The 27,235-nt window shown below is 48.2% G+C and overlaps 1 protein-coding gene and 1 long non-coding RNA gene across 8 annotated transcripts; one reads left to right on the top strand and one right to left on the bottom strand.

Moving 5' to 3' along the window:
• Nucleotides 1-1,504: 1,504 nt before the first annotated feature.
• LOC128815444 (uncharacterized) lies at nucleotides 1,505-2,906 on the bottom strand. Its single transcript, XR_008439643.1, has 2 exons — nucleotides 1,842-2,906; nucleotides 1,505-1,644 (listed from the first exon to the last, which is right to left on the bottom strand). It is a non-coding gene; the product is annotated as an uncharacterized LOC128815444 (long non-coding RNA).
• Nucleotides 2,907-2,975: 69 nt separating this feature from the next.
• Nucleotides 2,976-26,798, top strand: FBXL18 (F-box and leucine rich repeat protein 18). 7 transcript variants are annotated; one of them, XR_008439617.1, is made up of 6 exons: nucleotides 3,351-3,564; nucleotides 3,707-3,898; nucleotides 4,744-6,284; nucleotides 8,886-9,104; nucleotides 21,009-21,446; nucleotides 24,666-26,798. XR_008439617.1 is itself a non-coding variant. In XM_053991997.1 (5 exons), the coding sequence occupies exons 1-5, from the start codon at nucleotides 3,037-3,039 to the stop codon at nucleotides 21,163-21,165; spliced, it is 2,127 nt and encodes a 708-aa protein (XP_053847972.1). In that variant the 5' UTR covers nucleotides 2,976-3,036; the 3' UTR covers nucleotides 21,166-26,798. The 7 variants fall into 7 exon arrangements, 5 of the variants coding, with proteins under 5 accessions (XP_053847972.1, XP_053847973.1, XP_053847974.1 ...); XR_008439618.1 differs by having other exon boundaries at nucleotides 21,009-24,804; nucleotides 25,475-26,798; XM_053991997.1 differs by lacking the exon at nucleotides 3,351-3,564 and adding an exon at nucleotides 2,976-3,054 and having other exon boundaries at nucleotides 21,009-26,798.
• The last annotated feature ends 437 nt before the right edge of the window (nucleotides 26,799-27,235 follow it).

Below are 27,235 nucleotides of genomic sequence, written 5' to 3'. Positions count from 1 at the left end.
AGAGAGCTGAGCAAACATATTTTACACCCTTTCTTCCCTCAGAGTTCCCAACTTTCCCTCCTGCTGGAGACAGTCGCTGGCACTTCACCTGCAATTAGCTGCTGACCTGGAAAGTCACCTCACTGAGCTGCTTATGGAATCAAGCCACCGCCGGGAATTAGTGATGTCCTTGGCAAAGGAGATGGTTGCAGCTCTCGGGATTTAGCCCTGAAGGGCCTCATTGTCTCTCAGCTGTGTCAGGGACAGTTGACCAGAAACAGTCCCTGGATGGGGAGGGTCCTGTTCTCTCATTAGTGAGCATGTGCTCCTCCGGGAGAGATGCCAGCTGGCTGTGTGGAAGAATCCCAGGGAATCTCAGAGCATTCAAACTAAACTGGCCTCCTTGCAGAAGTCGCCCTGGAGGATGCAAAGCACCAGCTTTAGAAAATGGCCATTCCAAGGTACCCATTCAGGGGTGGGTCTGTGGTATTGGCTGTGTTCAGACGAAGAGCAGTCTTGGTCTCTGAAGTCATTCTTTGCAGGACTGCTGACCTGGAGCCTGTCCTGACTTGCATTATACCCATCTGTAATCCACTTTAGCAGGCCTTACAGTATTAAACCGTATCAGGGATTGAGAATCACTTCCAGCAGTGGAGCTACCAATCCACCCAAGCATACCGAGTGCTGTGGCTGCTACAGCACAGCTGGGCTTTAGTCAAGCTGACAAAAAGATATTCAGCCTGTATCAGTCTTAAGAAGAATCAGAAGAGAGAACCAAAGCAAGACTTTCCTGAGAAAAAAAAAAATCAAATCCCCAGGACAGACTGGCCTTGAACATTAAGATATTTTGTTTTAAAATACCTTGATAGTGGTATTAATTTGTTTGCCTTTCTGGACTGGGACAGCATGAGATGTGCCTTGCCTTGTTTGGGCTAGGAAAATGTATATTGATTGTAAGATGACCAAAGTCTACCCACATGAAGAGCATTCCTGAAGTGAGGCACAGCAAGGAGGGTTTCCTCTATCACTGTCTGGCCACCTCCCAGGGCCATGAAGAGAAATGCCAGAGTTCGATGTAGATGTTCAGTTTCTTCCTCCTTTACTGCCCACTTCTGCCTCATGCTCAGCCTCCGTGTCTGATCTGCACCAACACACTGCTCGTTTATTTGGTGGATCACAAGTCCAAATGCAGCTCCTCTTACAAATTCTCGTTTCTCCTCAGGAGCCCCTTACACCACCCTCTGTTCCCAGTCCTTATTTGGGGTTGTCAGCTGCTCTGTGGTCGCTGTACGCCCCAGGGCTGGAGGGAACCTGTGGCTACTCTAAATGCCAGCTGCTCCAGCTACCCTGGCTTTCTGGGCAGGGCCTTCACTCTGCCTTTGGGACTCACTGCTGGTTTTATTTATCATTTGCATTGGAAATGCAGGTCTCCTCCACCCTGGTCTCTGCTTTCTCTGGTGACTGCAAATATGGTAGGTTGGTATTTTTCCCAGATGTCAAACAAGTCAGTCTTGACTGAAAGGCCTCCGGATTTAATTTGTGATTACCTTTTATTTAAGTGAAACACATGACAAACAAAGCAGGTACAGATCCTCTGCAGAGGCTCTCTCTCATCTAAGAGCTAAAAATGGTTTTCCTCTTTGACTCCAGAGCTCTCTCACAAGCCTAGAAGCAAAATACATAATCAAGACTTGAGGCACTTGCTATTTCTAAGTGAAACCCCCAATTTACCCTTAATGTAATTCACGGCCTTAAATGGCAACAATCAAGCAGGAAGAAAATAGCAACTTATTCATCTTCCTTTATGGGTCATCTTTAAAACACATTTTCTATGAACAAAATTCCTGAAGCATACACGTAACTGGAAATTCCAGCGCTCTGGTCCTGTCTGTACTTGAGATTTGGGATAGGAACTATGTGGAGCTACGCTGCTGGAGCCAGCTGCTCTCCTTGGACATGGCTGTGTGATGGCTGTGGTCACAGCAGCAGGCACAGCAGCCCTGGGTGATTCTGCATGGCCCTCTGCACATCAGTGAAGGGTAGGATGATGATATTGGGAAGGAATTCTTCCCCGTGAGGGTGCGGAGGCCCTGGCACAGGGTGCCCAGAGAAGCTGTGGCTGCCCCATCCCTGGAAGTGTCCAAGGCCAGTTTGGACAGGGCTTGGAGCAACCTGGGATAACAGAAGGTGTCCCTGTCCATGGCAGCAGGGGGAACAAGATAACAAGATGATCTTTTAAGTTCCAACCCAAACCATTCTAGTATCCTATGGTGTGTCCCGCAGCAGTGATTCTGCCCCTGTACTCGCAACTGGAGAGTTCACACCCCGAGGGCTCTGTCCAATTCCAGGTGTCTCAATCCCAGAAGGCCATTGAGGCACTGGGGCGTGTCTGGAGAAGGGAATGGGGCTGAGGAAGGGGCTCGAGCACCAGGAGCAGCTGAGGAAGCTGGAGGGGGCTCAGCCTGGAGAAAAGGAGGATCAGGGGGACCTTCTTGCTCTCCAGTTTCTGACAGGACGGTGTAGTGAGACGGAGGCTCTGCTCCCAGGGAGCAAAGGGCAGGATGAGAGGAAATGGTGTTAAACTGTGCCAGAGGAGGGTCAGGATGGACATCAGGAAGCATTTCTTCACAGGAAGGTTTGTCAGATACTGGAAGGGGGTGCCCGGGTGGGTGGTGGAGTCACCGTCCCTGGAGGCGTTTAAGGAAAGCCTGGACATGGCACTCAGCGCTCTGGTCTGGTTGACACGGTGGTGTTCGGTCAAAGATTAGACTCGATGAGCTCAGAGCTCTTTTCCATCGCGAGCGATCCCGGTGTTCCGTGACTCCCGGCACCCGCCACTCCCACCATGGCGGCGCCGCCCTCAAGATGGCGCCGCGCCGCGGCCGCGCCGCGCTCAAGATGGCGGCGCGGGGCGGGCGCTGCCGCGGAACCGGGTCATGGCCGCGCCGGAAGAGCCGTGAGGCGGCCGGGCCGGCGGGAGCGAGCCCGGGACGCGGCCGCTGCGCGCGGGGCCCGGCGAGGCGGTGGCGGCTGCGGCGGGACCGCGCGGCTGCCGCCATGTTGCGCTGCGGAGAGGTGAGTCGGGGCTTGTGGGGCTCGGCTCGCCCCCCGCTTCCCCTCCGCACCGGCCCCTCGGGGCGCCGGTAACAGCGGCTGCTGCGGGACTGGGGGAGCCCGGAGCCCTCAGGACGGGAGCCGGGCTCGGGGGCATGGAGAGCGCTCGGCGGCGGGGCCAGGGCGCCGGGATCGCCCTCGCCGGGTGAATCCGGGGGCTCATGGGGGCTGTGAGGTGGAGCAGCCCCGCTTCCCCTCAGCGGCTGCCCTGGCGTTAGTGCCGGTTTGGGCTCTGGTTTCGCCGTTAAGGCGTGAGTGTTGCACAAGAGCTGGGGGTGATGTTGGGCTGCGGTGTTGGTGCGTGTCTGTATGTGTAAACAGATATATATAGCCGTATATATATGTATATATGCGTGGTTATGTAACTCTAAAGGTTATTGAAACGGGTGGCGCTTGGAGGAAGGATGTAGAAAGAGATTGCTGTGGTATATTTAGGAAAGGATCATGGACAGTCCCTTTTCCAGTTGCAAAGTAAGTGGAATGAATGGAAATGTTAGCCAGTGGTGAAAGACCAAGTGAAAGTACCATGATTTTGTGTGAAGTTTTGCACTACCTCCATATTCTCCTTTTATTTTTCCTCTTTTTTTTTTTTTTTTTTTTTTTTTCCCACCAGGAGGTCGTAAGTGAGGAGGAAAGCAATGGAGTCAACTTGATGGAGTTCTCAGATGAGATCCTTCTGCACATCCTCAGCTATGTCCCTTGCACAGACCTGGTCCTCAATGTCAGGAGAACCTGCAGGAAACTTGCAACACTTTGCCTTGACAAGAGTCTAACACATACAGTCCTGCTTCAGAAGGACTATAAGGTGGGAGAGTAGCTTGCTTCTTCTGTTAGCTGTGAAGACAAATCTGACTTCTGAAAAACAGTGCCAAGAAGTAGAACTTTCCAGTGTGTATGCCTAAATAGACTGCTCCTGAACTCTGAAATCAAATCCACAGTAAGCTGTTTTAGAAAAGCATTTATTTTTCAGTATGCTTTGTTAAAACAGCTCTGTGCTCCCTTAGTTATATAAAATACTGTCAGTGAAAATGTAACTTCTCCATGTTTCTGGAAGCTAAAATGAAAGTAAACATGATCTTAAAGTTACCACTTTCCCAAAATATGTTTTCCGTGTTGTTGTGCAAAAAAATCTTGTGCATGTTGCTGTCAGGCATGCAGTCAGCAAAGCCAGAAATTGTGAGCACATTATAACAAAAATAAAGCTTGGGAAGGAAGGGTGATGTATTAAATGAGAACTGTATCAGTGCAGGCAGGGGAAAGCCTCCTATAGTCATTTCCAAAAGAGGAAACTGAATGAAGAAGAATGGAAACATTCTTCTTTCAATTTGAGTTTCTGCACATAGCCAGTTCTGCCGAAATAGCTTTGCTGGTAGAAAATTGAGATGGTTTACCCTTCCACTCTCAGCTGCTGAACAGTCTGTAATGCAGAACTGCAGAAGCAAAAGGAAGTGTAATCCTAAGAGTCCAAAGCATGGCAAACTGAGCTGCCAGCAGTGTGGTAATTCTTAGGCTGTGCTGCCATCCCCAAACCTTTGGATGAGCCATGTAATCCAAGTACCAGCCACTCTTATCCCCATCTCCAGCTGGGAAACTGAGTCAGTGCCCACCACTGCTGTATCTCTCACTGAATGTGGTTTTGTTTGGGTGCAGGTAAACAAAGACAAAGTGAAGCAGCTGATGAGGGACATTGGAAAGGAGATCTACCAGCTGAACATGGCCGGGTGCTACTGGCTGCCCAGCTCCACTATCGACCACGTAACACGGTGCAAGAACCTGGTCAAGCTGAACCTGTCGGGGTGCCACGTCACCTCTCTGCGGCTCTCCAAGATGCTCTCCACGCTGCAGCACCTGCGCTCCCTGGCCATCGACGTGAACCCGGGGTTTGATGCCAGCCAGCTGAGCAGTGAGTGCAAAGCCACCCTCAGCCGCGTCTCGGAGCTGAAGCAAACCCTTTACACGCCCTCCTACGGGGTCGTCCCGTGCTGCACCAGCCTTGAGAAACTGCTGCTCTACTTTGAGATCCTCGATCGCTCGCGCGAGGGATTTATGCTCTCTGGGCAGCTGATGGTGGGCGAGAGCAACGTGCCCCATTACCAGAACCTCCGCATCTTCTACGCCAGGCTGGCTCCTGGCTACGTCAATCAGGAGGTGGTGAGGCTGTACTTGGCAGTACTGAGTGATCGGACACCTGAGAACCTCCACGCCTTCCTCATCTCTGCCCCCGGCAGCTTTGCGGAGACGGGAGCCACCAAAAACCTCCTGGACTCCATGGCCCGAAATGTACGTCTGGATGCTTTACAACTGCCCAAAGCCTGGATTAACGGCTCTGGGCTCCTGCAACACTTGAAGTTCAACAACCCTTTCTACTTCAGCTTTAGCCGATGCACCTTATCTGGTGGGCACCTGATCCAGAGGGTCATTAATGGTGGGAAGGATCTTAAAAGCCTGACCAGTTTGAATCTCAGTGGCTGCGTTCACTGCCTGGCCCCGGAGTCCTTGTTTCGGAAAGCAGAAGATGACATTGACAGCAGCATTTTGGAAAGCCTGGTAGTGTCTTGCTGCAACCTGAGACACCTGAACCTCTCTGCAGCTCACCATCACAGCTCTGAAAGCATAGGGAACCACCTGTGCCAGCTCCTGTCCAGGCTAAAGCACCTGCTCTCACTAGCACTACCAGTTTGCTCCATCACAGATGTTGGTGCAAGCGTGGAGAAGCCTCCCACCACACCTAACTTGGTGCCCCAAACATTTGGAAGGAAAGTTCGGATTGGGATACAGACATATCCAAGGAACTTAGGGGACCAGGCAAATCAGAAGATCGAATCTTCAGTGTTTTGGGCTCTGATGGGAAGCCTCCGATTTTTGGAAACCTTGGAGATAATTGGGTCCAGTTTCTCCTCTGCCATGCCCCGCAACGAGCCAGCAATTCGGAACTCGTTGCCTCCCTGTGTCCGGGCACAGAGCGTGGGGGATTCAGAGGTGGCTGCCATTAGCCAATTGACTTACCTGCAGAGCCTCACCTTAGCACAGCTGCCAAATATTCTCACGGGCTCTGGGCTCGTCAACATCGGGCTGCAGTGCCAGCACCTGCGGACTCTTTCCTTGGCCAACCTGGGCATGATGGGCAAGGTGGTCTATATGTCTGCTCTCATGGACATGCTGAAACACTGCAAGTGTTTGAGAGATCTCAGGTGAGGGGCTGCCCTTGAACATCTCCCATTTTGTTTGTGGATCTCCAGATGTGTGGTTTACTGTGGCTACTATTAAAAGTGTTCCGGTCCAGAGTAGATGCAGTGGCTTGAAAAGTGGGTATTTTCCTTCCTGTCTTGTGGAGAATGGGAAGGCATTGCATGTTGTCCTTGAGGGCTCAGGATGTGCCCTTTAACCAGTGTTTTAGGAGCAAAAAGTGCTGTGACTGACTTCCTTTTAGATAAGGAAGAGTGCATGCTGCTTATTTGGGAACTAGCAGCTTGTCAGGGCTGGTTAAATACTACGTGCCTTTGCTGATTTTTTTGGCTTTGTGTACATGCACACCTCTTAAATTTCCAGGAAGGAAGAGACTCCTACGCTGTCTAGATAATGTAGAGTTGTCTTTGGGTTTCCCAATGAGGTATTTGTCTGCCTTAGGTTTGTATGAAAATCTCACCTCTTTATTTTTTTGTTTTCTTTTTAATGTACTGAAAACATTCCTGATTTAGAGTTTGTCCTGTTGGTGTTCCTCTTCTGATAGGATTTAAAGGATCCTACCACGGGTCTGATCCTAAAGAGTGCCCAAAGGAGCTTCATGGTAGCCAAAATGTGCTTGTGAAAGGAAACTGTGATGGTTTCCTTGCACTAGTCTATATGAACACAAACATTATCACTTTAGAGAGATGAGTTGTTTTTTTTTTTTTCTTCTTCCAAAATCAGCCTCTTTCAGTGAAACTGCAGAACCTGTCAGTCCCATTGTGCCCCTTTGTTCACAAAGCTCCAAAGTGCTGTGCACTTGAGACAGCAAGGTCACAGTTACTGTGGCTGAAATTACTGTTCATCACCTGAGACTGGTGCTTGTGTGCCTGTCCCTGATCCACTGCAATAGTGAGGGGGGCTAAAACACCTCAGGAGGGTTTTTATTTTCCACCACTTCCTATTTATAACGGGCGAGGAGTGTGCTGGTCTCTCATCTGAGTTTGGTTGCTCAAGGTCTTGGGTTTTGTGAATGTGTCTTTAACCTTGAGGAAATAGCCATGGAGGAAGTGAGGGCTGGGGAAGGAGGTTTGGGTGTGCAGTGCTGCTTTGCTCATCCTAGGCCCTGTAGCTTCCTGAGGCTTTGAAATGGAGGCCAAAAGCGATAGAGATGGGAGGCGGCGCAGAGCCTGGAATAAAGGCTGCAACAGGGCTGTCTCCTTGTACCACATTTGGGTGGAAGCTGTCACTCTTCTTCCCTGAGTAAAATCTAAGGTTTTATATTGGCTTAAGATGGTTTTAGAAATTAGCACTTCCTCTTGATAACGTAGTTCCCTTTTGATCTGACTAATTCCCTGCTGTTTCCACCCTTTTTTCCCCTTCCCAGTTTTCCAGGCTGAGGAACAAGTTTAAGGGGCTCTTCCAAAGCAACATTGCCATCTAGCGAGTGCAGGGCGGCATTGCAGGTGTGGCTGGTGCGTCCCAGAGATTCACCTGGAAACCTGGATCCTGCAGATTCTGTGCTTTTTGTCCTAAATTTACAGTGCCCCAGTAATGATGCTGGAAAATTGAAGAGGCTGCCTGTTCTCTTAATATGAATTTTAACTTATTATCCAAAGTGTAGCTATGCTCTTAGGATCTCTTCAGGCAATGCCACCCAACAGCAGTCGCAGGCTGAGACAGAAACAGAATTTATCAATTAACAGGATTAAGTTGCTGAGATATCCCTGCATACTACAAAGCCTATGTAGAGATTACCCAGATCAGGTTGGGCCCGACAGCTTGTTATCACCTAATGGATTAACCTTCTTAGAGCTCTTGGCTTTCCTGACCCAATGACTGAGATTCCCAAGCGCTCTGAAGCCTGGTAGTAAATCTGCACTAAGCAGATGAACTGTCCTGGTGGCACAGGCCTCAGGCAGGTTCAGCTCCCTGCAGGCTGGCTTCTGTGAGGGAGTCATCCACTTATGCTGCTGGGTAAAACACAGACCCCTTGTTGGCCAGGTCACTGTGTCATTTTATTGTCCTCCTGGATCACCGTGATAGAGGATCCTGACTCTCTTCCCTGAGCCAGGTGTTTAAGGTAAAAGTTGGGTTGATGATGGTTGTTCCTCCTGTGGGAGAGCAGTAGCTCTGATCCTTTGCCAGGGCTGGCTGTGGCCGCTGTGTTGGCCCCAGTTCTGCATCAGCCTGTGTGCACTGTGTGTTTTCCATGCCTGCTTCTCCCCAGGCAGTAAACTGAAGATACGACCAGTTTGGGCAGTGTTTGTACACTGGAGCAGAAGGTCCCTAAATCCACACCACCTGCTTGGTGGATGTCAGGTACGGAAACCAGGCTGTGCTTTTAAGACCAGAATGGATCTCCTGCTTAGACCCAAGGCTTGTCTTACCCACCATACTTTGTGGGAAACTTGCAAAACCAGGGTTACTCCAAGGTCACTCCCTGTGGGCGCCAGAATTCTGCAGTTTAGAGCTTTCCTGCCTATTTGTGCCCTTGTCCTTCTGGACTGGAGGCACTGCTCCATCCATTTGCCAGCTCCCCCGTGAATGTGCTGTGTCTTTCCTTCTTGCATGAGAGCGCCCCAGGCATGAATTGCCCATTGAGTTGTTTTTGTTTATTCCTGCAGGCTGGAACAGCCGTACTTCTGTGCGGGCGCCCAGTTCTTCCAGGCACTGAGTCACTGCTCCTCTCTCCAGCGGCTTTGCATCGTCTCCCGGAGCGGGACTCTGCAGTCTGACGCAGTGATGTCATTCATGGCCAGCTGCCTTGAGGTCATCATGTGCCACATGTTTATGGGAGAATCTCTTACCGTTTGCAAAAATCTCCAGCAGTCCATTGTCCGGAGGTGAGTGCGGAAAAAGGTGGATGTGGGATTTCTGGAGCTGTTGGAGATTTATCTCCATCCCCTGGCTTGCCAAGGTTTATATGGTTTGGAGCTCTTGTTCCAAGGAGCTAATAGGTAATGTGTAACTTTTTGGCACATAAGCCAGCCTCTTACTTTAATAAGAGCGAATCAGTGAAATATTTGAAGGTATTATATGAATTCTTGATTCCATTCCCACCCATGTTCTCTGCAGTTCTGCTGGCCGAGTTGAAGTTCTGGATGTGAAGCTCCATCATAAATCAAATGACACTTTTCTTGTAAACAAAACATCTGCCGACATTTAAGTACTGAGAGATTTGACCTTGAAGCTTTCCTCCTTTCCCACAAGTGACTAAGATAATTCTCTGTCCTCTAATCACTTGTAAATGTCACTTACTGATAATCCCCTGACAGCGCAATTCAAAGCCTTTAAAGGGTTGTTGTGAAGGGTTTTTTCTTCGGAGGGTGCTTGAGGGGGGAGAATTGGTACAAACTGCCTTTGCACGTTTGGCAGTTCTTAAATGCATTTTGCTTGGCCCCTTGCAGCGTTCTGAGGCTCACGTGGTGGGAAACGTTTGTGTGTGAGCCGTGAACTGCATTTGAAAAGAGAGCTTTTAATTACGCTTGGCATTTGGAAATCTTCTAATAATGGCAGTCATCTTACAAAATATTTCCCATGCAGCAGACTTTCCATTATTATCTTTTTTTTTTCTGTGAGGCTATTTCCCCACCTTCAGCCTGTTTTCTTTGTCACCTACTGTTGCTGTGCCCTGTTAAGCTCTAATAAAAATTTCAAATCACACGGCGTTATTAGTGCATCCTAAAGGGTGCTCCTCCTCCCCAGCCTTCCTCCGGCTTCAAACTAACTTATTACACTTGGCTTGTTTCTGTGGATCAAATCCAGAGAAGGCTGTGACTATATTAGCTCCCTACCAAACTGCTCCTGAGGTTGTTGCTGCCTCTGAAAGCCTCTGTGTCCTTCTGGGGTAGGGATTGTTGGAAACATCTGAGTAAATTCCTTGTGATACGACAAGGATTCTTTGAGTTTGTTTTACACAGGGCTTCATATTTGTAAAAACTTTACTGGGTTGATTTCAGTTGTGCTTTGGGGATCCTTAGAAAGAACCAGAAATCTGCAGTTCCTGTTTTTTATTTTCCTTCCCTTCTCAGCTTCTGCTGCAGTGCTGGCCAAAATTTTAATGTCCACTTACTGAGCAGAAATACACCATTCTGCAGTCTTTTCTCCCTCTTCTTCTCTGTCATGGACTGATTCTCACTACATTCTCTACCTCTTTATAATCTAAACCCTGGGAGCTTTCAAAGAGCAGCTGATGCCTGGTGGAAATGTTAAAAACTATTTTTATATTTAGCTACAGTTCTGGCTGTCAAACTTATTTTCTTCTTTTGTATTTTATTAATAGAGACGCTTGTATGAAAACAGGGTTTTTTGAAGGCTGGGTTTTGGGGTTTTTTTTTGCTGAAGAGAGCATCTGCTCCCTCTGCAAATTCTACACCTGAAGTCATAATCCTCTGTGACATTGTAATTGGTGGCTCTGGAAACGATTTTGATGTCATGTAAGATTATGACTTCAGGAGGGGGATAAGCAGTGGGAGCAGATGCTCTCCTAAGCAACAAAGATCCCGTTCTCATGCAACTGTCTCTAGTAATCAAATGGAAGAAACAAAATACAGAAAATGATGTGTAAGCAAAGCCTGGAGTCTTCCATGAGCCATCAGTGACTCTTTAACCACGTGACTTCTCCAGCAATTCCATTCTCATCCTTGCACAAATGTGCCTTGGGATGGGGTCAGGAATTGACTTGCTCTTGCTTGCATTTTGTCTGCTACTCCAAGGCAGAGAGATGTGCAGTAAAATCTGTGTGTGAGCTTAAACCTGTGACTATGGCTCCAATTCACACAGCATGACTTCCTCTAAGAGTGTGCAGCTGGTGTCTCTTTAATCCAAGTTTTACACCAGGCAGCAAGTTGAAGTTATCTATCCTTGTGCCAGAAGGAGACAAGGTGATTTATGCTTATTTTTTTCCATTTGTTTGGAATGGGTGTGGATGCTGTGTGTGAAACATGGGGAGCGGGTGGGAAGGAGGAGGTGAGAGGAGGGACCTCAAGCCTTTGTTTGCTCCCTTTCTGGAGCTGGAGCAATTGATCCTCAGGTCCCACTGAGGGTCAGAGTTGCTGTTTTAGGGCTGTGGTGATGGTGTTGTTTAGGGTGAGAGATAGTTTTGAACAGCAAAATGGGGCCGAAGTGATTTGCATTCTCCCAGTTGCCTCTAAAACAGAAAAGAAATGTGAGTGGGAATGGGAAGGACCCAGGGCTGGCTATGCATCAGGAGTTTGCTGCAGAAGGTAGAGCTGAGAGGGCTTGAAAATGCAATATAGTGCAGGGTAATCCTCTTTCAAGTGTTGGTGCACAGGAGGGTTTGGGTAACAGAAGAAGCCAGAACCTATCTTGGGAGAACAGATTGGTTTCAGCTGTGGAATTGTACTGGAGGATGGTGAATAATACAGGGTGTGGTGATGGGAGCTTGGGAATTAAATCTGCTGCATCACAGCAATAGCTTAAAGCCTGAACTGCTTCTCAAACTGTCCCTTTTGACTGTAAAAGGAGGTTAGTGTTATGTATTTCTGTTCCACTGGCCTGAAAAGAGAGGTTGTTCTCATGTCTCTTATCTGTCACAAGACAGCTTTGAACCAGACCCTGTGATGTCCAGATTTCTGGTGAGCAGTTTCTGGTTGAAGTTTGTTACGATTTGGGACAAACTAATTCGTGTATTTGAGTCGTTAAAAGCCTCTGATTCAGTTCTGGCTCTTTTGCAATGAAACACAATAAGCAGAACAGGGCTCATCTGGAGCCTCATCAGCAAACAGGAGGCTTGCAAGGGCAAGGTCTCCTCTGAGCTGTAGAGAAGACTGTAAAGATTGTTTCCCTCTGGGCAGATAAATCATTGCAGTGTTTTTCTTTATTCTTTTTCCTTCAGTGTGAATGGGAGGGGGGAGCTCCTTTATGGTTCAGGGAGATACTCTGCACATGAGAAGGGCGTAGTGGTTAGAGTGGGAGATGTGGCTTGAGTGATCCATATCCACTTCCCTGATCTTCCTCAGGTTTCACATGTGATGTTGGTCTAGTCTCAGTTTCTGCGGAAATTGACATTTTTTTCCTCCATCACATGGTGCTCAGCTGCTGCCACACTTCAGATAGCAGCAGATCCAATAAGCACAATGTTTTCCATTTTGTGCTTGGACCCAAACTTTGCTGGAGTGCTCAGCTCTAAGCACGTGTTGTCCCTGTTTAAATAACTCTTCTGTTAAACCACTGCAGCATTAATTCCATAAACTCTAAAATACCATAATTTGAGGCCTTGTGGTTGGAGGTTCAGGTGTGAACCTGACTTGCTGCTGTGCCAAGGCTTCTTTGCAGAAAAGGTAAATTTGCTTCACCATTTTGGGCTGAGCTGCTGTGCTGGGATTGTTTCTAAATTCCTGCTCAGACCCGTGTGTCCAAAGGCAGGTCCAAGGGGTTGAGCCTTCCAGGAGCTTTCCCAATCTTTTCCACAGTGTTATTTTGTGGAAGAGTCAGTAGATGGAGCTGTGACCCATGGAAGGTCCCACCATTTACCAACGGGCTGCATGCTAAATAATCGTATTTATATGCCAGTATGTCTCTGCCCCAAAAATCCTGCGGGCAAGGAATTTGGATGACTTCAGGCTTGCACAGCAACATGGGGTTAGCAGGCACTTCACAAATGTGCAGGAGAAGTTGCTTTCCTGGTGCTTTCCTTGCCATCAGAAAAACAGGCTGGAGAGGGGATGGGAAATGCTTCGGCAAATATCCCCTTGGCTTCAAGGACAGATTTTTATTTTCCACTCTGTGCCTTTAGAATTTTGTCGGTTTTAGCTGAAGTGTTTAAATAGCTTCTATCATTGTAGTGATTTCAAGGACTCTACAACACCAGACAATACAAGCCAGTGAAAAGTCCTTGGAAAAAACACCTTGGAAAAAGATCAAGAAAGCTACAATAAAATAAAAACAAACAAACAAAATTAAAAAAAAAACCAAAGCAAAACAAAAAACCTCTGAGAGCATGGCGTCATTAGGGATTCTTCATAAAGAAGGGGGAAAGTGTCAAGGTGTAGAGGTGAGCTGTGATTTATAGAAATGGAATCCAAGGGAAAAAAACATGGTGCAGCTGGAGTGTGTTTTGGGGTGCCGGGTGGGCAGCTGGGCTCAGCTGTTCACATCTCCCAAAAGTGCTGTTGTAAATTCCTGGAGTCTGAGAGCTGTCGGGAGATGGTGCAGAGGGCTGGGGCTGTGTGGGGTTGTGGAGCAGCATCCCCCCAGAGCTGTGGGGTCAGAGTGGGGATGTGGCAGTTCTCTCCTGTGCTCTCTGCCCCTGTTCCCCAGCCACACTGGTACCTCTCTCCAATAAATGGCTTTGCAAAGCACCTGAGCAGCTCAGCACTGCTGAGGCCACACCTTGAATCCTGGGGTCAGTTCTGGACCCCTCAGTTCAGGAAGGACATTGAGGGGCTGGAGTGTGTCCAGAGAAGAGAATGGAGCTGGAGAAGGGTCTGGAACACAAGTCCATGGGGAGAAGTTGAGGGAGTTGTAGGTGTTTAGCCTGGAGAAGAGGAGGCTCAAGGGGATCCTTCTGTCTTTCCATAACTCCCTGGCAGGAGGGTGCAGCCAGGGGGATGTTGGGCTCTGCTGTCAGGGAACAAGGGACAGGACAAGAGGAAATGGTCTCAAGGTGTGCCAGGGAAGGTTTAGGTTGGATACTAGGAACAATTTCTTCACCAAAAGGGTTCTCAAGTACTGGCCAAAGCTGCCCAGGGCAGTGGTGGAATCTCCATCCCTGGAGGGATTTAAAAGCCATGAGGATGTGGCACCTGGGGACATGGTTCATTGGTGACCATGGTAGTGCTGGGGGAATGGTTGGGCTTGGTCTTAGGGGGCTTTTCCACCCTAAACAATTCTGTGATTCTGTGACTCATGTCACTCTTGGGTTAACCAGTGCTGGAAAGTGCAGAGAATTTTTCTCATTTAGGACAATCCCACTGTTCTGGGGATCCAAACTCAGAGGAAGAGAAACACAAACTTACCCTGCCTTGTGTCTGTGTCAGGTATGAGCACTGCTTGGTTTGAAGTGACTTTCATTATAAGATTCCTGCCACTTTCTAGGAAGAGCTTTCAGCCTAAATTAGATCTTTTTGTTCACTCTTCTGTAGCATTACCTAAATTTCCCCGTGCTTTTGTCCTTTTTTTGACGTAAAACTCTTGGCTGGATCTTCCCTTTTTCTTAAACTGCTGATTCCAGTGGCCCTGTGTGGCTGTGAGCTTGCTGAAGGGATGGAGCAGCCTCCTGGGATTCAGTTGCAGAAACAGGGCTTCCAGGTGGGAGCACTGGGCTGAAAATGAGTATTGGAAAGTGCTGAGCGAGCCAGTCCCTCTCCTGACATTTAGCACAGGACTGAGTTATCACAGATGAGTTTTTGCTCATCTCAGGGCTAAGTATTCCCCCTTGCCCTGGATATCCCTGCAGCATTCTGCTTGCCTGGATTCTCATTTTGGTCTCAGGCTCATAAAATCCCTTTTGGGGATCCCTTTTACTCCTAGAGGGATTGGAGGGGGCTCTAGGGGCAGTAGGTGATTGCAAGATGATCTTTGAATTCAGCCTCGTCCTGCAGCATCACTCCTGTGCTGCCCACCCGACTGCTGCAGTCCTACTGACACTGCAAAAAGCTGCTCTGAGCACCTAGGGCTTATTCAAGATTTTCAAGCTGGTTTTGCATCCCTTCAGCACCTTCTTTGCCTTCTGACCTTGAAGAAGTCCCTGTCTGTACGCTGGTGGCTTTCCTGGTCCCAGAGCTGCTGGCAGTGGCTGCTGATCCCACCCCGCCAGCCCCAGCGTGCCGAGGGCTCCAGCCCCGCACAAGTGGGATTGCAGAGGACTTAATGTATCACCAGGCTGGTGAAGTGAATCATTAGCATCCTGCTCAAGCTTTCATTGTCTCTTTCATTTCCTGCTCTTGGAAACCCCTGAATCATTCTGTCACAGACTGAATAACAAACTGCATCCTTGTCAGATTGCGTTGCCCAAGGATTCCTTGGCTGGCTTGCCGAAGGTTGAGTGCATGAGGTGTGGCCCAGACACCTTTGCTTCTACCAGGGATGTTGCTTATGGGTGGGTTTAAATACTTTACAAGCCAGCAGGGCTTGTGGGACCATCCCCAGTTTGCCATATTAATTTATCTTCTTTTGGGGGTACTCACAAACACCCTTCTTTAAATGCATTCCTGTGGCTGACCCAAATGCCTCGTTCTAACTGCCAGCTCGTGTGTTTTGAAAGGAAATCAGTTCTGAAACCTTCCTCAGCGGGCAGATTGGTTTGTGCATGAAATAACTTTCAAGGATTGTCCTCTGTCTCTTGGCTGAGAAATAATATTGGAATAGCACTGTCGTGCTTTCTCTTCATGAGGGTGTAAAAGGCTGAACGGAAGCATTAACTGCAGCTTTAAAGCATTTCCATAGTAAAATAAATCTAATTGAGCAGTTATTGCAGTAGCTTTTTAATTTGTGGAAGAGATTAGGAAATAACTTTCAGCTTGCTCTGGCAGAGCACTCCCCTAGGACGTGTCCTGGGCGCTCTGGCATCGCTTCTTTGGGTTCTTATTCCCTCCCCCTCTAATTGTCCGGTCACATTTGAGTGATGCAGAGTTCAGCTGGCAAAATAACATAGGAACCTCAGTCTGCAGGCGTGTTTGATACAAACCTCAGTTCACAGGAGAAGTAGCAGAGTGCCATTCATGCCTTACAGGGAAACCACAGCAGAGAGATGTAATTTGCCTCGGCTCGGGATGAGTCTGATGTGTTATTGCTCCTTCCCTGTGGCTCAACGCAGTGGCAAATGAAGAAGCTGCGTTGAGGATAATGGGAGAGTTGGCAGTGATGTGTGTGAGTGATTTCCAGAATCCCATCTACACCCCTTGGTCTCAGGTTGGAGGCTGCAGTGATGGGACTTAGCGTGGAAAAATCAGCAGCTTTGGGAGAATGTTGGTTTGTCTACACAGGCATGAAGGGATGGAAGTTACCCCTAAAGGAAAACATTTTATAGCAAAAATATCTCATTGTGTGGAGTTAAGAGCAACCAGAGGAATCTGAACATCTTTCCTTGGGAACTTTTCAAGTCCATTTCTGAGGTTTGGAAATAAAGTGTGCTTACCACTGGCACTCTGGCAGGGCTGGAAGGGAGAATGGCACTAGAGAATGGATCTGCTTTAGAGTCAGTGTGAGGAGAGTTTGGACCCCCCTGAGACGCTTCTGGGGGATGAGTGGGAGGCAAAGGTTCTCCCTGCTCCCAGGAGAAGGGGCCTGGGAGAATCCCACCTACAGTTTCTTTGGCGAGGCCAAATCTTCTTTGGAAGATGCTCCTGCAGAAGCTTCTTTGAGAGTCACTGTAATCAAGGAGAGATTTGCAGCTCCTTGGTACTGAGGTCAGGGCACAGCCAGTGGAATAAATCTTAAGTGTTTGCCTGGCCTTCCCTGAGAAGATGAGAAAAGTGTGAGTGTGTGTGTGTATGTCGGGTCATGCTGCTTCCAGCTGCTCCAGCTTGTCCTGGCACTTCCTCCATTCCACCGTGCCATGTTGCAGGAAGGGAGTTTCCAGGCTGGCTCAGGTATGCTGGCTGAAGCTTTCAAGACAGATGCCACACTTGAACTTCGAGGTGTGAGCAAGTCTTCCAGTAAAAACAGGCAGTGCCTGGCAGAGCATTAACAGGGCTTTGTGCATGTAGGTGAGAAAGCTGCATACAGGACAAAAAGTGAGTTGGTTTGAAACTTCTGCTCTTGAGAAACTTGTGCCTCTCCAAAAACAGCTCATCAGCCTGTGGGGAAGGTCAAAACAGAGAGGGGAGAAGGTGTGTGACTGCAGCAGACTGGTTTGCATTTGTGAGAGTTGTGCCAACCAGAGTCCACATCTGCTCTGTTCTCCCAAATCAAACTTCTCCTCATTTCCTTCCTTCTTCTCCTTCTCTAGAGCTTCTTTTTCCATAAGCTCAGCTTGGTTTGTGGAGGTCAGAGATCTGCCCTTGATCCATTCCTGACACACTGTATTTCCTCACTTCATCTGCTGTGTGCTGCTTTTGTTGGCAGTGTTTAATTATCCCTCATTGCATGCCCTCGGTCCTGCTTGCCATCCTCTGTGAAGTGGGATGTGCTGAAATGTCTGATTTGGCTTAGGACTTTCCTTGGGTTTCTGTGGAAATCTCAAGGGGAAGAACATTGTTCAGCACCAAATACTTCCTTATCCTTTCCTTATAAGTAAAGGAGGGTTGAGCAGCACCTAATGCAGAGAGCTGTCACCTTACAGGGTCTGTGGTGCAGAGGGTTGCAGGGGGGTGTAATCCATCTTTCCAGGCTGGCTGGAGAGATTCCCCATGGCTTTGGGCTACCCTTTGGATCTATCAGCAGGTGGAATCTCCTGGGGACTCACTGTCCTCTCCGGAGAGGCTTGTCAATGTTTGCCAGGAGATAACTGCATTCCAGGGAGGGGCTCTTTTGTCTTGCTAAAATCAAGGAAATCTGATCAAAGTGCAGCCTTGCTTTAGACTTTTTCTCTTTCTTTTTGACTTTGTCCCTGACCTACATATTGGATCCTGCCACAGTGGTTGGAAGTAATTGAGAGCCTAGTGTTAGGCTATTTACCAAGCTGTTCACTTGAAAATAACCTTACTGATTCCAGTCCACACCTGTTCTGGGAGAATTCCGGAGACAAATAGCAAAGCATCATTAACCCTTTCATCCACACACAACCAGTTCAAGATCTAAGAGCAGAGAGATGCTGCACCTCTGCTGCTGCCAGGAGGAATTTGTGACACAGGGTGTGCTTCATCATTTGTTTCCCAGCTATGTGGATGATTCCAACCAGCTGCTGAGAGGCCAGGTCTGCTCTGTGTCCACATCCACATGAGGACACATCAGAGACCTCCTTGTGGAAATTCCTGCTGGGTGGTGGTTGGTTTGGTGTTGATTCTGCTGGACCAGAGGTTATGCTGGAAAATATACATGGGGCAGGAGGGGAGGGAGGTGTTTTCTTTGTTATCCCAGTGGTTGTGTCTGATTAAAGGATCTGTTTTGAAGGGGCTGCTAGTCAGTTGCCTAGAAAACTTGCTTTCATGTAATTAATCATGATGAGTTTAGTCTGGAGGTTTTTGTAGGAGAGAGCAAAAAAGCATATACTTGGCTTTTTTCCCTTGAAAAAAAAAAAACTCAAACCAAAAAAAGCAGGGCTTCATGTCTGAAACTGCAGCTCTTTTGTCTCCCTGGGTCAACATCCTTCTCTGTCCTTCGGGTTTTAATTTTACAAGCCATGCGTTTGCAGAGGTGGATGGAGTTTGAAGTCCATCCAGGTGTGGAATGAGGAAAGAACCCTCAAGAAGATTACAGGAGCTGTTCTGCAACTCATTAACTCACTCTCTTCCCCTTCTTGTTATCTCCTCCCCATGCCTGGGGCCTTTCGAAGTAGTGCTCTAAGTGCCTCTCACTTAATCTAGCCCACCTGGACAGGTGTATGAAGAAAGGAATTGCCTTCCGGGGAAGGACTAAAGGAGCATAGATTGCAGAGGGAGGCTGCTTTTGGGAACTGCTAATCCCAGTTTAACATTATGACAGCTGCTCGTTAAAATCAGGGTGTTTTTTAACAGGCAGTTAAAGGAGAGGCTTTGCACGCACATTTAACTGAGAATAATAGTGAACCATGTGCATTTGATTTTTTTTTTTCCTTAAATCACGCAAATTGTACATGGAAAGAATTCTCCGGCGTCAACTTGCTGGGGTATGGAATTTACAAGGTTTGCAGTAACATACAGTTTCCTGTTGGGGGGGGGAGAGAAAATCACAAAGCTTTCTTTTTTTTCCTCTTATTTTAAGATCAAGTTCAAGCCCCTGGTATAAACCCAGCCTCTTTAGGAGGGACACTTACTGCGTTGGGGTTTTTCACTTGTCTCGGTGGCAGTTCATCATGTAAACTTGTCTGGGTTCTTGTTTTTATAGCTACATGTGAAGGCTGCTTATAAACTACAATTTTGTACATGGTGAGAAGGCAGCACTCAGGACCAATTTGGGAGAGTCTATATACAAAGAAGGAAGCAGTTTCTTTCCCTTGGGGAGATGGCAGTTTCTTCCTTTGCTGAACTTCAGTAAACTTGGTCTATTAACATGATTTTCTCTGCAGGACTGTGGTGTTGGATAAGAAGCATGAAGAGCTGAGGCAGAGCAGGGACTATCAAAGAGATGTTTGGCTGTATTTTATGTGATTTCACTGCAGACTTTACCAGCTGCCTCCCAGATCAGCAGTTATTTGCTGGTTGATTTCTTGAGGGCAGTGCTGTGGAAGTAAGAAGCTGCCCAGCTCTGACACAAGTCCCCAGATCTACTCAGGGAGCCGTGTCCTTTTCTGCCAGCCCTTAGGCATGAGGCATGAAGGGCAGGTCTGTGATGCAGAGAGATATAAAATTGCCCCAGGTAGTTCTGTTGCTGGAAATTCTTATTCCTGCAGCTACTTAGGTTCAGGCAAATTAATTCTACCCACCAAGACCGAGCAGCTAGCCTGGGAATGGAAGTTTCTCTGCTGTGTTTTTGGCAGCTCTACTCCAAATCGTTTGTGGATGGGAATGTCCTTTCTGTCTCCCAGGAAATGCCAGTCTCTCGTGTTGCTTTCTTCAGCTGGCTGTATTGCTACCTGGGATTTTCATGTCTGTTTCCAGCAGCTGGATCTCCAGCCTTTCCTCAGTGTTTGGCAGAAATCTGGCCATTTCAGAGCTAGAGATGAGCTGGGAATCTTCCAGGCACATACCTGTCTAAGTTTGTCGAGCAGAGAGCTTCTCTTTGGACCCAGCACAGCTTGGTTCAGCCTCCAGGGACTGGTGCTGCCAGTGTGACTCTGCCTCCTCCTGAGTGATCATGAACTGGTCCTTGTCACACCCTTCAGAGGAAACATCTTGGTGGCACAGGACTAGGAGTCACAAATCTTTTTCATCTTAAGGTGTGACTCTTACGGGTAATTATCCTACAGTTTTACCCCCCCCCATCCCCAGCTTTAAAAGACTGAACTCTTGTTACACTGCACTGAGTAATACCATTTCTCTTCCTCACAGGTTGCTGTCATGTAAAGTACCTGCTGGTGGGCACTTGGGCTTTTTCTGTACGGTTCTTTCTACATTGTTTAATGGCTTTAACTTGTGCAAATCTCTTCCTTTGCTCTGCAGCCTGGATTGAAAAGAAGGCTGCAGTGTGTGAGTGTGAGCACATTTAAATGCTTATCTGCACATCTGAGCTTTCTAAACTTGCCTATGCTCTAATTGCAGAGTGTAGACTCTGCGTGCAGAACAACCCAGCCTGAAGTGATAATCCCAGGCTCAGCCCCGAGGGGATGCCTGACATTGCTCTGGCCTGATTTTCCTAATGGCTCTGCAACTTGCCTCCGGTTTGCAGGTGGTTTAAATTGTTATCGCTGAGCACCTTGCCGAGCTTGGGCAGAACTCTTGAGATCTCTGATCCTCTAAGAATACCTACCTGTCTTAATTTATTCTTCATTAATTTTTTAAAAACTTCTTCCTCCCTCCCGATTTTAGGTGCAATTTGGGCTTGTGCCAGCTTAGCAGACTCATTGCAAAGGGGTGCAAACCCAGCCTGAACTCCCTGCTGACACAGAGAGGGAAGAGTGGGAGACCTGGAGTTCCAGCTGCCCCTCCTGCCTCCTCTGAACAACCCTTCCTTGCCCCCATCCTGCATGATCGATACCCAGGCCATCCCCTTCCCTTGCACTAGAGAACTGGTATTTTTCCTTGGCTAATAACCTGTGTCTGCTTTAGTTTCCAGGCAGAACGCCCTGCATTAAACGTCGTCATTTTCCCTCTGCTTCACGAGGACTTGACAGAGGTCATCAGAGATGTCCCCATGAGGCACTTGGATGAAATTACCTTGTTTAAAAGCAGAGTGGCCGAGGAACCTCCCAATTTGTGGTGGTGACTGCCACAGCATGGAAAGGACAAGTCAGTGTGAACCCATGGAGCAGCTTCTTGTTGGCCTGGATTTCCCATCCTCGGCTCCTGGCCACCTCACTGGATGCTGTACAATCACTTCAACCAGGTGCAATTGCAAAATAAAAAAAAAGCTGGTTCTTTGCAGTGGGGAAATATCTATTGGATATTGCTTGCATCTGAAAATCCTGTCTCAAAGGCTTGTGGAATCTGATGAGTATTTCCTTGCGGTTAATATGAATCGTTTTTGTTGTTTTACTGAAGTTAAAGGTAAGAGAAACTGACTTAACAATGCTCTTTCCCCTGTATCCCCTGGTGTCTGTCCCAAGGGCCCCTGTGTACGTTGGCAGTGTGCTTTGTGGTTTTGGTGGAAATCATTCTTTGCTTCAGTCTGTTTTTGGCAAAGTAGAAAGCCTAGGCCAGCTCAGAGGCACAAAATTGTGTTGCTCAGTTGAAGTGCATCACATCTTTTCTATGTTACAAATAGGCATTTGTAGTCACACATGTGCAGTCACAGATATTTAAAGGTTTTTTTTTTATTGAGAAGTACCACAAGGACTTTTTTTATTTTTTAATAAGAAAATAAGGTCATTAACACCTTGACCATGGTATCAGCATCCTGCTGATGCTTTTCCATTGGTCTGGTGGAAGAAGTTCTCAGCTCTTCTGGAAATTCTTGTCCTAGGGTAGATGGTGCCTACAGTGAATAAGTTGAGGCTCAGATCTGATTTATATGCAGTCTGTCTTGCAGTGTAGATGGGAATGTAGTGTTCCAGTTCTGTCCTTATATCCCATGCCTTGAGCTTATGCTAATTTTAGAGATGTTATAAAGTATTTTCACCGTGTGATTTCAGTCAGCTTCTCTGCTCCACAGAACTTCCTCAGGCATCAGTAGTGGTCTGGATCACTTTCATATTGCCTTATTTACTGAGCACTTTTAAAAGCATCAGAAAGCTGTACCAAAAGCCAAGTTACAAATTCCTGGAGCTACAAGTCTGGGTGGCAGAATTTTCCTTGGTAGCATACCAGGTCTGTCTTCTGCAAAGCAGCTGCTGACCAGAGCTGTCTAACTTCACCCAAATCCCGAATGTGTTGAGCTCTTCTTTTCTGGGGAGGCCCAGAGTCGTCCAAAGATGATGTGCCCATCTCCTTGACAGCATTTTCTACTCAAGATGCCCTCTCCCAAATGCTCTTCTACCCTCAGTGTTCATAGGAAGCCTGGTCTGATGGGATAGATTTGAGAACAAAAGGCATCTCCCAGCCTTGGAGGACTTTCTGTCCTTGATTTCCAATCAGCCACGTGTGAGCCTGCCTGGAATTCTGTCTCACAGGTGTAAATCTTGAGCCAGGCTGTGATAACCCTTGTGCTCAGAGAGGTTACAGTAAAGAGCAGGTGAGTGTCAAGCTCTGCTAGCACAGGTCTGTGCTTTGCTGAGACCAACCCCTGGTGGTTTGCTGCCTTTCCCGAGGCTCTCATCCTTCCCCTCTGAGGACAGGGAGCCAGCACAGCCTCTGGAGTGCAGCTGGCAGCAGGAATGTGAGGCCAGCTCCCCGGGGAATGCTGCAGCTGAGCTGTGAGCACTCCTTGAGTGTTTGAGGCTCTGCCTCAGCTTCAGCTCCGTGCAGCTGAGTGTGAGGAGCTGCTGCCCTGCTCCTGCCACTGTTTCCCTTCCCACTCTCCCCCATGAGGTCGTTCTTTCTACCTCTTGTCATATTACTCACCTGTTGGAATCCCTCTCTTCTCTCATTCTCCCTCGCTTCAACACATCAGATGTGCTTTTTGGCAGGAACACGAGCTGCTGCTCTGTCCAGTTCAGGCCACTTCAGCTCTACCTGCTTTTGTCCGTGTTTTTTCCCTAGGATAACTAGCAGGACTGGGCAGAGGGTGTTTGCAAAGCTGCTTTCTCCTCCTTGTTGGATGCACTGGCAAAGTTGCTTTGTCCTGCTTGTGCCGCTGGCCTCAGGGCAGAGCGAAGGCCGAGGGTGTGGCGGCAGCTCTCTGATGCCTTGGGGGACCTGTTCAGTCCTGTGAAATAATCCTGGTGTTTGGTTCCAGTGAGGCCATTCCCACCCTCAGCGGGATTTCCCCTGTATAAACAGCTGTGGTATCAGCAAGAGCTTGGCAGTGCTGCCGACTCACCTCTTCCTGTTCCGATGGAAAACCTGGACTGAGGGACAGTGGTGTGCAGAAACCAGCTGTTGCTTGATTCTGGTGTTAAACCTTTGCAGTCACCTGATGGAACATGCTGTACACTTGGCTTGGCACATCCATGTCCACCTGCCTTGTGTCCTGCTGGATGGGAGCAGCAGCCAGGGATGTTTTGTAGTGCTGTTATTCTCTTGCCAGGGATATGATGTTTGGGCATCTGTATTCATGCAAGTGAGTCACAAGCCCTTATGATGCTACCAGTTATAAGCAGGGCTAGGAAAGGTCACCCACAGGTGATAAAGGTAGCATCCCAAATAGTTAATAAAGAGCTAAAATCTCCCACCCCCAGCTCCCCAACTCCGGGCCAGTGCTTGATATCTCTACTACAAATCCTCTTATGGTGAGTGAGAATTTCCGCTGCTTTTGCACTCCAGGCAGGATTCACCAGATGTTAATAATGTGCTTATTTTCTCTAAGTGCTATTTTGGCATCGGTGTTAATTACAATTTATATTCTGCAACATTTACACTGGGAAAAGAACCCACCCTAATAGTACCCAATTGGCAGAGCTGGGCTATTAAACACAGCTCCATATGTTCTGAGCAGAGCAGTGGATGGGACTCGGAGCCCACTCAGTGCTCAGGCAGGCAGCTGTAGAGGAAGAGAGGGGAGCAGAGAGAGGGGTGTTCTGCTCCTGAATTTTATTTAATATGAAATCCCCCTTCCTTTTCTCTGTTCCCATCTCTCTAGAAATCTCCCTCCTGCTACCTGTGAGCATTTAAGGAGGTGATCTCTGAGCCTGCTGATGCTGCTGTCCGTAGTCTAAAACAAATGAATTCAATTCCAGAAGGTGCCCTTCTTGCAGGGAGTGCCTCTGCAGGATCCCAGTCCCTGCTGGCTTTTCCTTGCTGCCTTCCAAAGCAGATCTCCAATCTTTGGGAACTGCAGCAGAAATCTTTGCTTTGACCACCCCTAAAGTGTCAGTGGTTCTGTGGAAGAAGGATATTCTGGGACAGTTCTGTTCTTGTGTAAAACTCGATGTAGTTTGCTGCTCTGCTCATGTCCAAAGTCTTGTTTGGCAAAGTGGCATTTGGTTCCTGCAGGCTGTGAGGGTCTGGAGTGACACTGGTGTGGGGAATTTGGAGGGGCTAAGTCATCTGTGTTCCCGTGGGTTTCTTAGGATTGTAGGTTAAAGGATTGCTTCCTCAGCTGTTTGCAAAGCTGATTTCATGGTCTCTTTAGGAAATGGCAGTGTATCCACTGCTCTGTTAGGAGAAGGGGCTGTGTGGTGACAGTCTCTCCCTTCAGGAGAGCTCTGACTGTAGTCACTGCTCCGTCAGGGAGAAGATGGGAGTCAGAGGAGGCAGGGTAGGACGGAGTCATGGATCTCACCCTGGAAACCAGACACACATCGTGAGGCTTGGCCTGTTTCCTGTGGAAGGGGAGGAAGCTCCCCAGGTGCTGAACCCTCCCCTCCAGGTAAGGTGTTGCTTGCTGGGGAGCAGAGGGCAGACCTGGGGCTGGTGTGGACTGAGAGCAGCAGAGCCATAACCCCACTCACTGGGGCTTAATTCCCATCACTGCCTCCTCCTCTGCCAGGGGTGTGGGATCCGAGGGAGCAGAGCAGGACCCGTCCCCTCACATGGATGTTCAGAGCTGTGGCAGCTCTGGGGCACTGGGCAGGCACATGGGAACTGTCTGTGTGAGGTGCTGGCTGCTTTCTTCCAGCAGTGCTGTTTTAGGACAGGGCCGTAGAAATTTGGGACTTTACTGGTGGGGTGAACCAGTGCAGAAGGGTTGTTTCACCTGTCTAAGGGGGATGCAATTCCCTCTTGGCTGGTCCCAGCAGAGTGTCCAAAGCTGGGAGAGCAGTGCAGAAGCTGTGCTGGGTGTTGCAGAGCCCAGTCTCCTTCCACTGCAGCTCTCCTGCCTCTTTGAGATGCACAGGCAGCCAGGGTACTCCAGCAGGAGAAACATTTCCATAGAAACCAATTGGGATGTTGTACAGGGAATAATGATTAATAGTGAGGGGATGTTGCCTCAGGCCCTTTTCATTTTTTAGGGGGCAGTGAGGGACAAACTGGGGCACAGGTAGGGGGACAGGGAGAGTTGAAAACTAATGGAAACCATCTCTTCCATTAATTTCCAGGACAGCTTCTCCTCTTTTCCTCCTACCCAGCCCCCCACTGCTGCTCCCAGCTTTCGTCAAATTTTCAAAATGGCTAACCTGGTTAGAAATAATCATAATAATAAAAAAGGATGGATGAGGTCTGACTACTAACATTGTTGCTGTTAGCAGCAGGATTTCAGCCATAAAACATGAAGCAAGGGAGGCATTGACCTTTCCGCTGTTTGAAATGAATGGAGACATCAATATCTATTGTTTTGTGGCATTGACCTCTGACGCTCTCAGTTCGCCCTCCCCTTTCTTTTATTTTAATTTCCCCCTGACACTGGAGGAAAGGGGTCAGTCTGTACCATCTATTGATCCCGATCTTACTTGGTGATAGGGAAATAATTAGAATTTTAAAGATCTCTGCTGCACGCTGGTGAAATACATACACAGAGGCACAGGCTAAGCCCCCGCTTGCCATGTTGTGTTCTCCCCCCTTCCTTGCAGAGATCCAAAGCTCTGAGATCTGAAGGAAGGCAGATCAATATAGGTTTAATCATGATGGGGGTTTTATTTCAGTTTTTTAAATAGTAAAGTGTAACATTTTATGTTAATGTTGTCGGAGCCTGGCTGCCTGGTGCCTTGTTTTATTTATTCTTTTAAGTAGCCCCTTCTTTTGTGAACTTCATCTATGTACAGAGAATGTGAAATCAGGCATTGCTAATTAGCTGTATGACAATTAAGTAATGTAGCACAAAACCATTAGGACACTGGATTTGTTTTTGAAGTTTGTCCTTTGAAGTGGAAGCTGCAACTCCCTGCCCAAGGCTGCTGGGGAAAATGTTTTTCTATCAAAACTTTCTTTGAAAATAAAATGTCAGTGTAAGAGTCCTTATTTCTGTCGTCTCTCCCTCTAAACAGCGGGTGGAAATTGTTTCTCCTTATAAAAACTGCTGGCATTGATAGAAAGGGGAATTCAGGAAAGCATTAAATGGGCAGTTGGTCTCCAAACACCCTCAATTCTGGTAGAGATATTACCAAAAATTCTTGTTTAGCACATTGAAAGGGAACGATGCCACACTAGGAGAGAAGACCCAGCTCACAACTCTGGAGATGGCAAAGGGAGGTGGTCCTAAAACTGGGTGTTCATCTCTGACACCCCAAGTGCCATCAGGGTGGCAGCCTGGTCACAAATCCCTGCGGGCTCCTGGGTTGGGGCTCCTCCGTGCGTGCGCTCGTTTGACACTTGTGTTTGCATCTGGCCCTTTGTCCCTGTAGTGAGTCCAGTTCTGAATGTGCAACTTTCATGTACGCTGGTGGCATGTAAAACTTCAAATAAAGAGTGGAACGTTTGGAACCAGCTCTGTCTTCTTGCCTCCTGCTTCCTGTTTCCCTCTCGATGTGGAGCCCAAAGCCACCCTCTCATGGGGAGTGCTTTGGCATTGCCAGGTAAGGTGTGTGTGGGCTGGGCCGTGCCTGGGTGCAGCCCCAGTCTGCACTGGGAGCTGTGGAGTGTCACTGGGAGTGCTGGGGTGAGCACTTTGGGGTTACAGCCCTGTTCTCCTGGGTCTCCTGGGTTTGGGGATGCTGTTCCGTGGTGTTTGTGGCTGTGGGCTCAGCTGAAGAAGCAGCTACTCTGTGCTTAGGAAATGCTTCTCCTCCTCGGATCTCTGCACATCCAACTGCTGAGCTGTGCTGATGTGGGACAAAACATCAGTACCAGCTTGGGAGGGGATTGGAGCAGCCTGGTCTAGTGGAAGGTTCCCTGCCCGTGGCAGCAGGGTTGGAATGAGATGA

The sequence above is a fragment of the Vidua macroura genome, chromosome 16 (assembly GCF_024509145.1).
Source record: "Vidua macroura isolate BioBank_ID:100142 chromosome 16, ASM2450914v1, whole genome shotgun sequence".
NCBI classification, from domain to species: domain Eukaryota; kingdom Metazoa; phylum Chordata; class Aves; order Passeriformes; family Viduidae; genus Vidua; species Vidua macroura.
Note: the sequence above shows the minus strand (reverse complement) of the source record. Positions and strands in the feature narration are given on the sequence as shown.

Coding starts and splice junctions, on each gene's coding strand:
- FBXL18 (XM_053991996.1), top strand. CDS start 3,538: ATGGACAGTCCCTTTTCCAGTTGCAAA. Junction 3,565..3,706: donor GTCCCTTTTCCAGTTGCAAA/GTAAGTGGAATG, acceptor TTTTCCCACCAG/GAGGTCGTAAGTGAGGAGGA. Junction 6,285..8,885: donor AAGTGTTTGAGAGATCTCAG/GTGAGGGGCTGC, acceptor TTATTCCTGCAG/GCTGGAACAGCCGTACTTCT.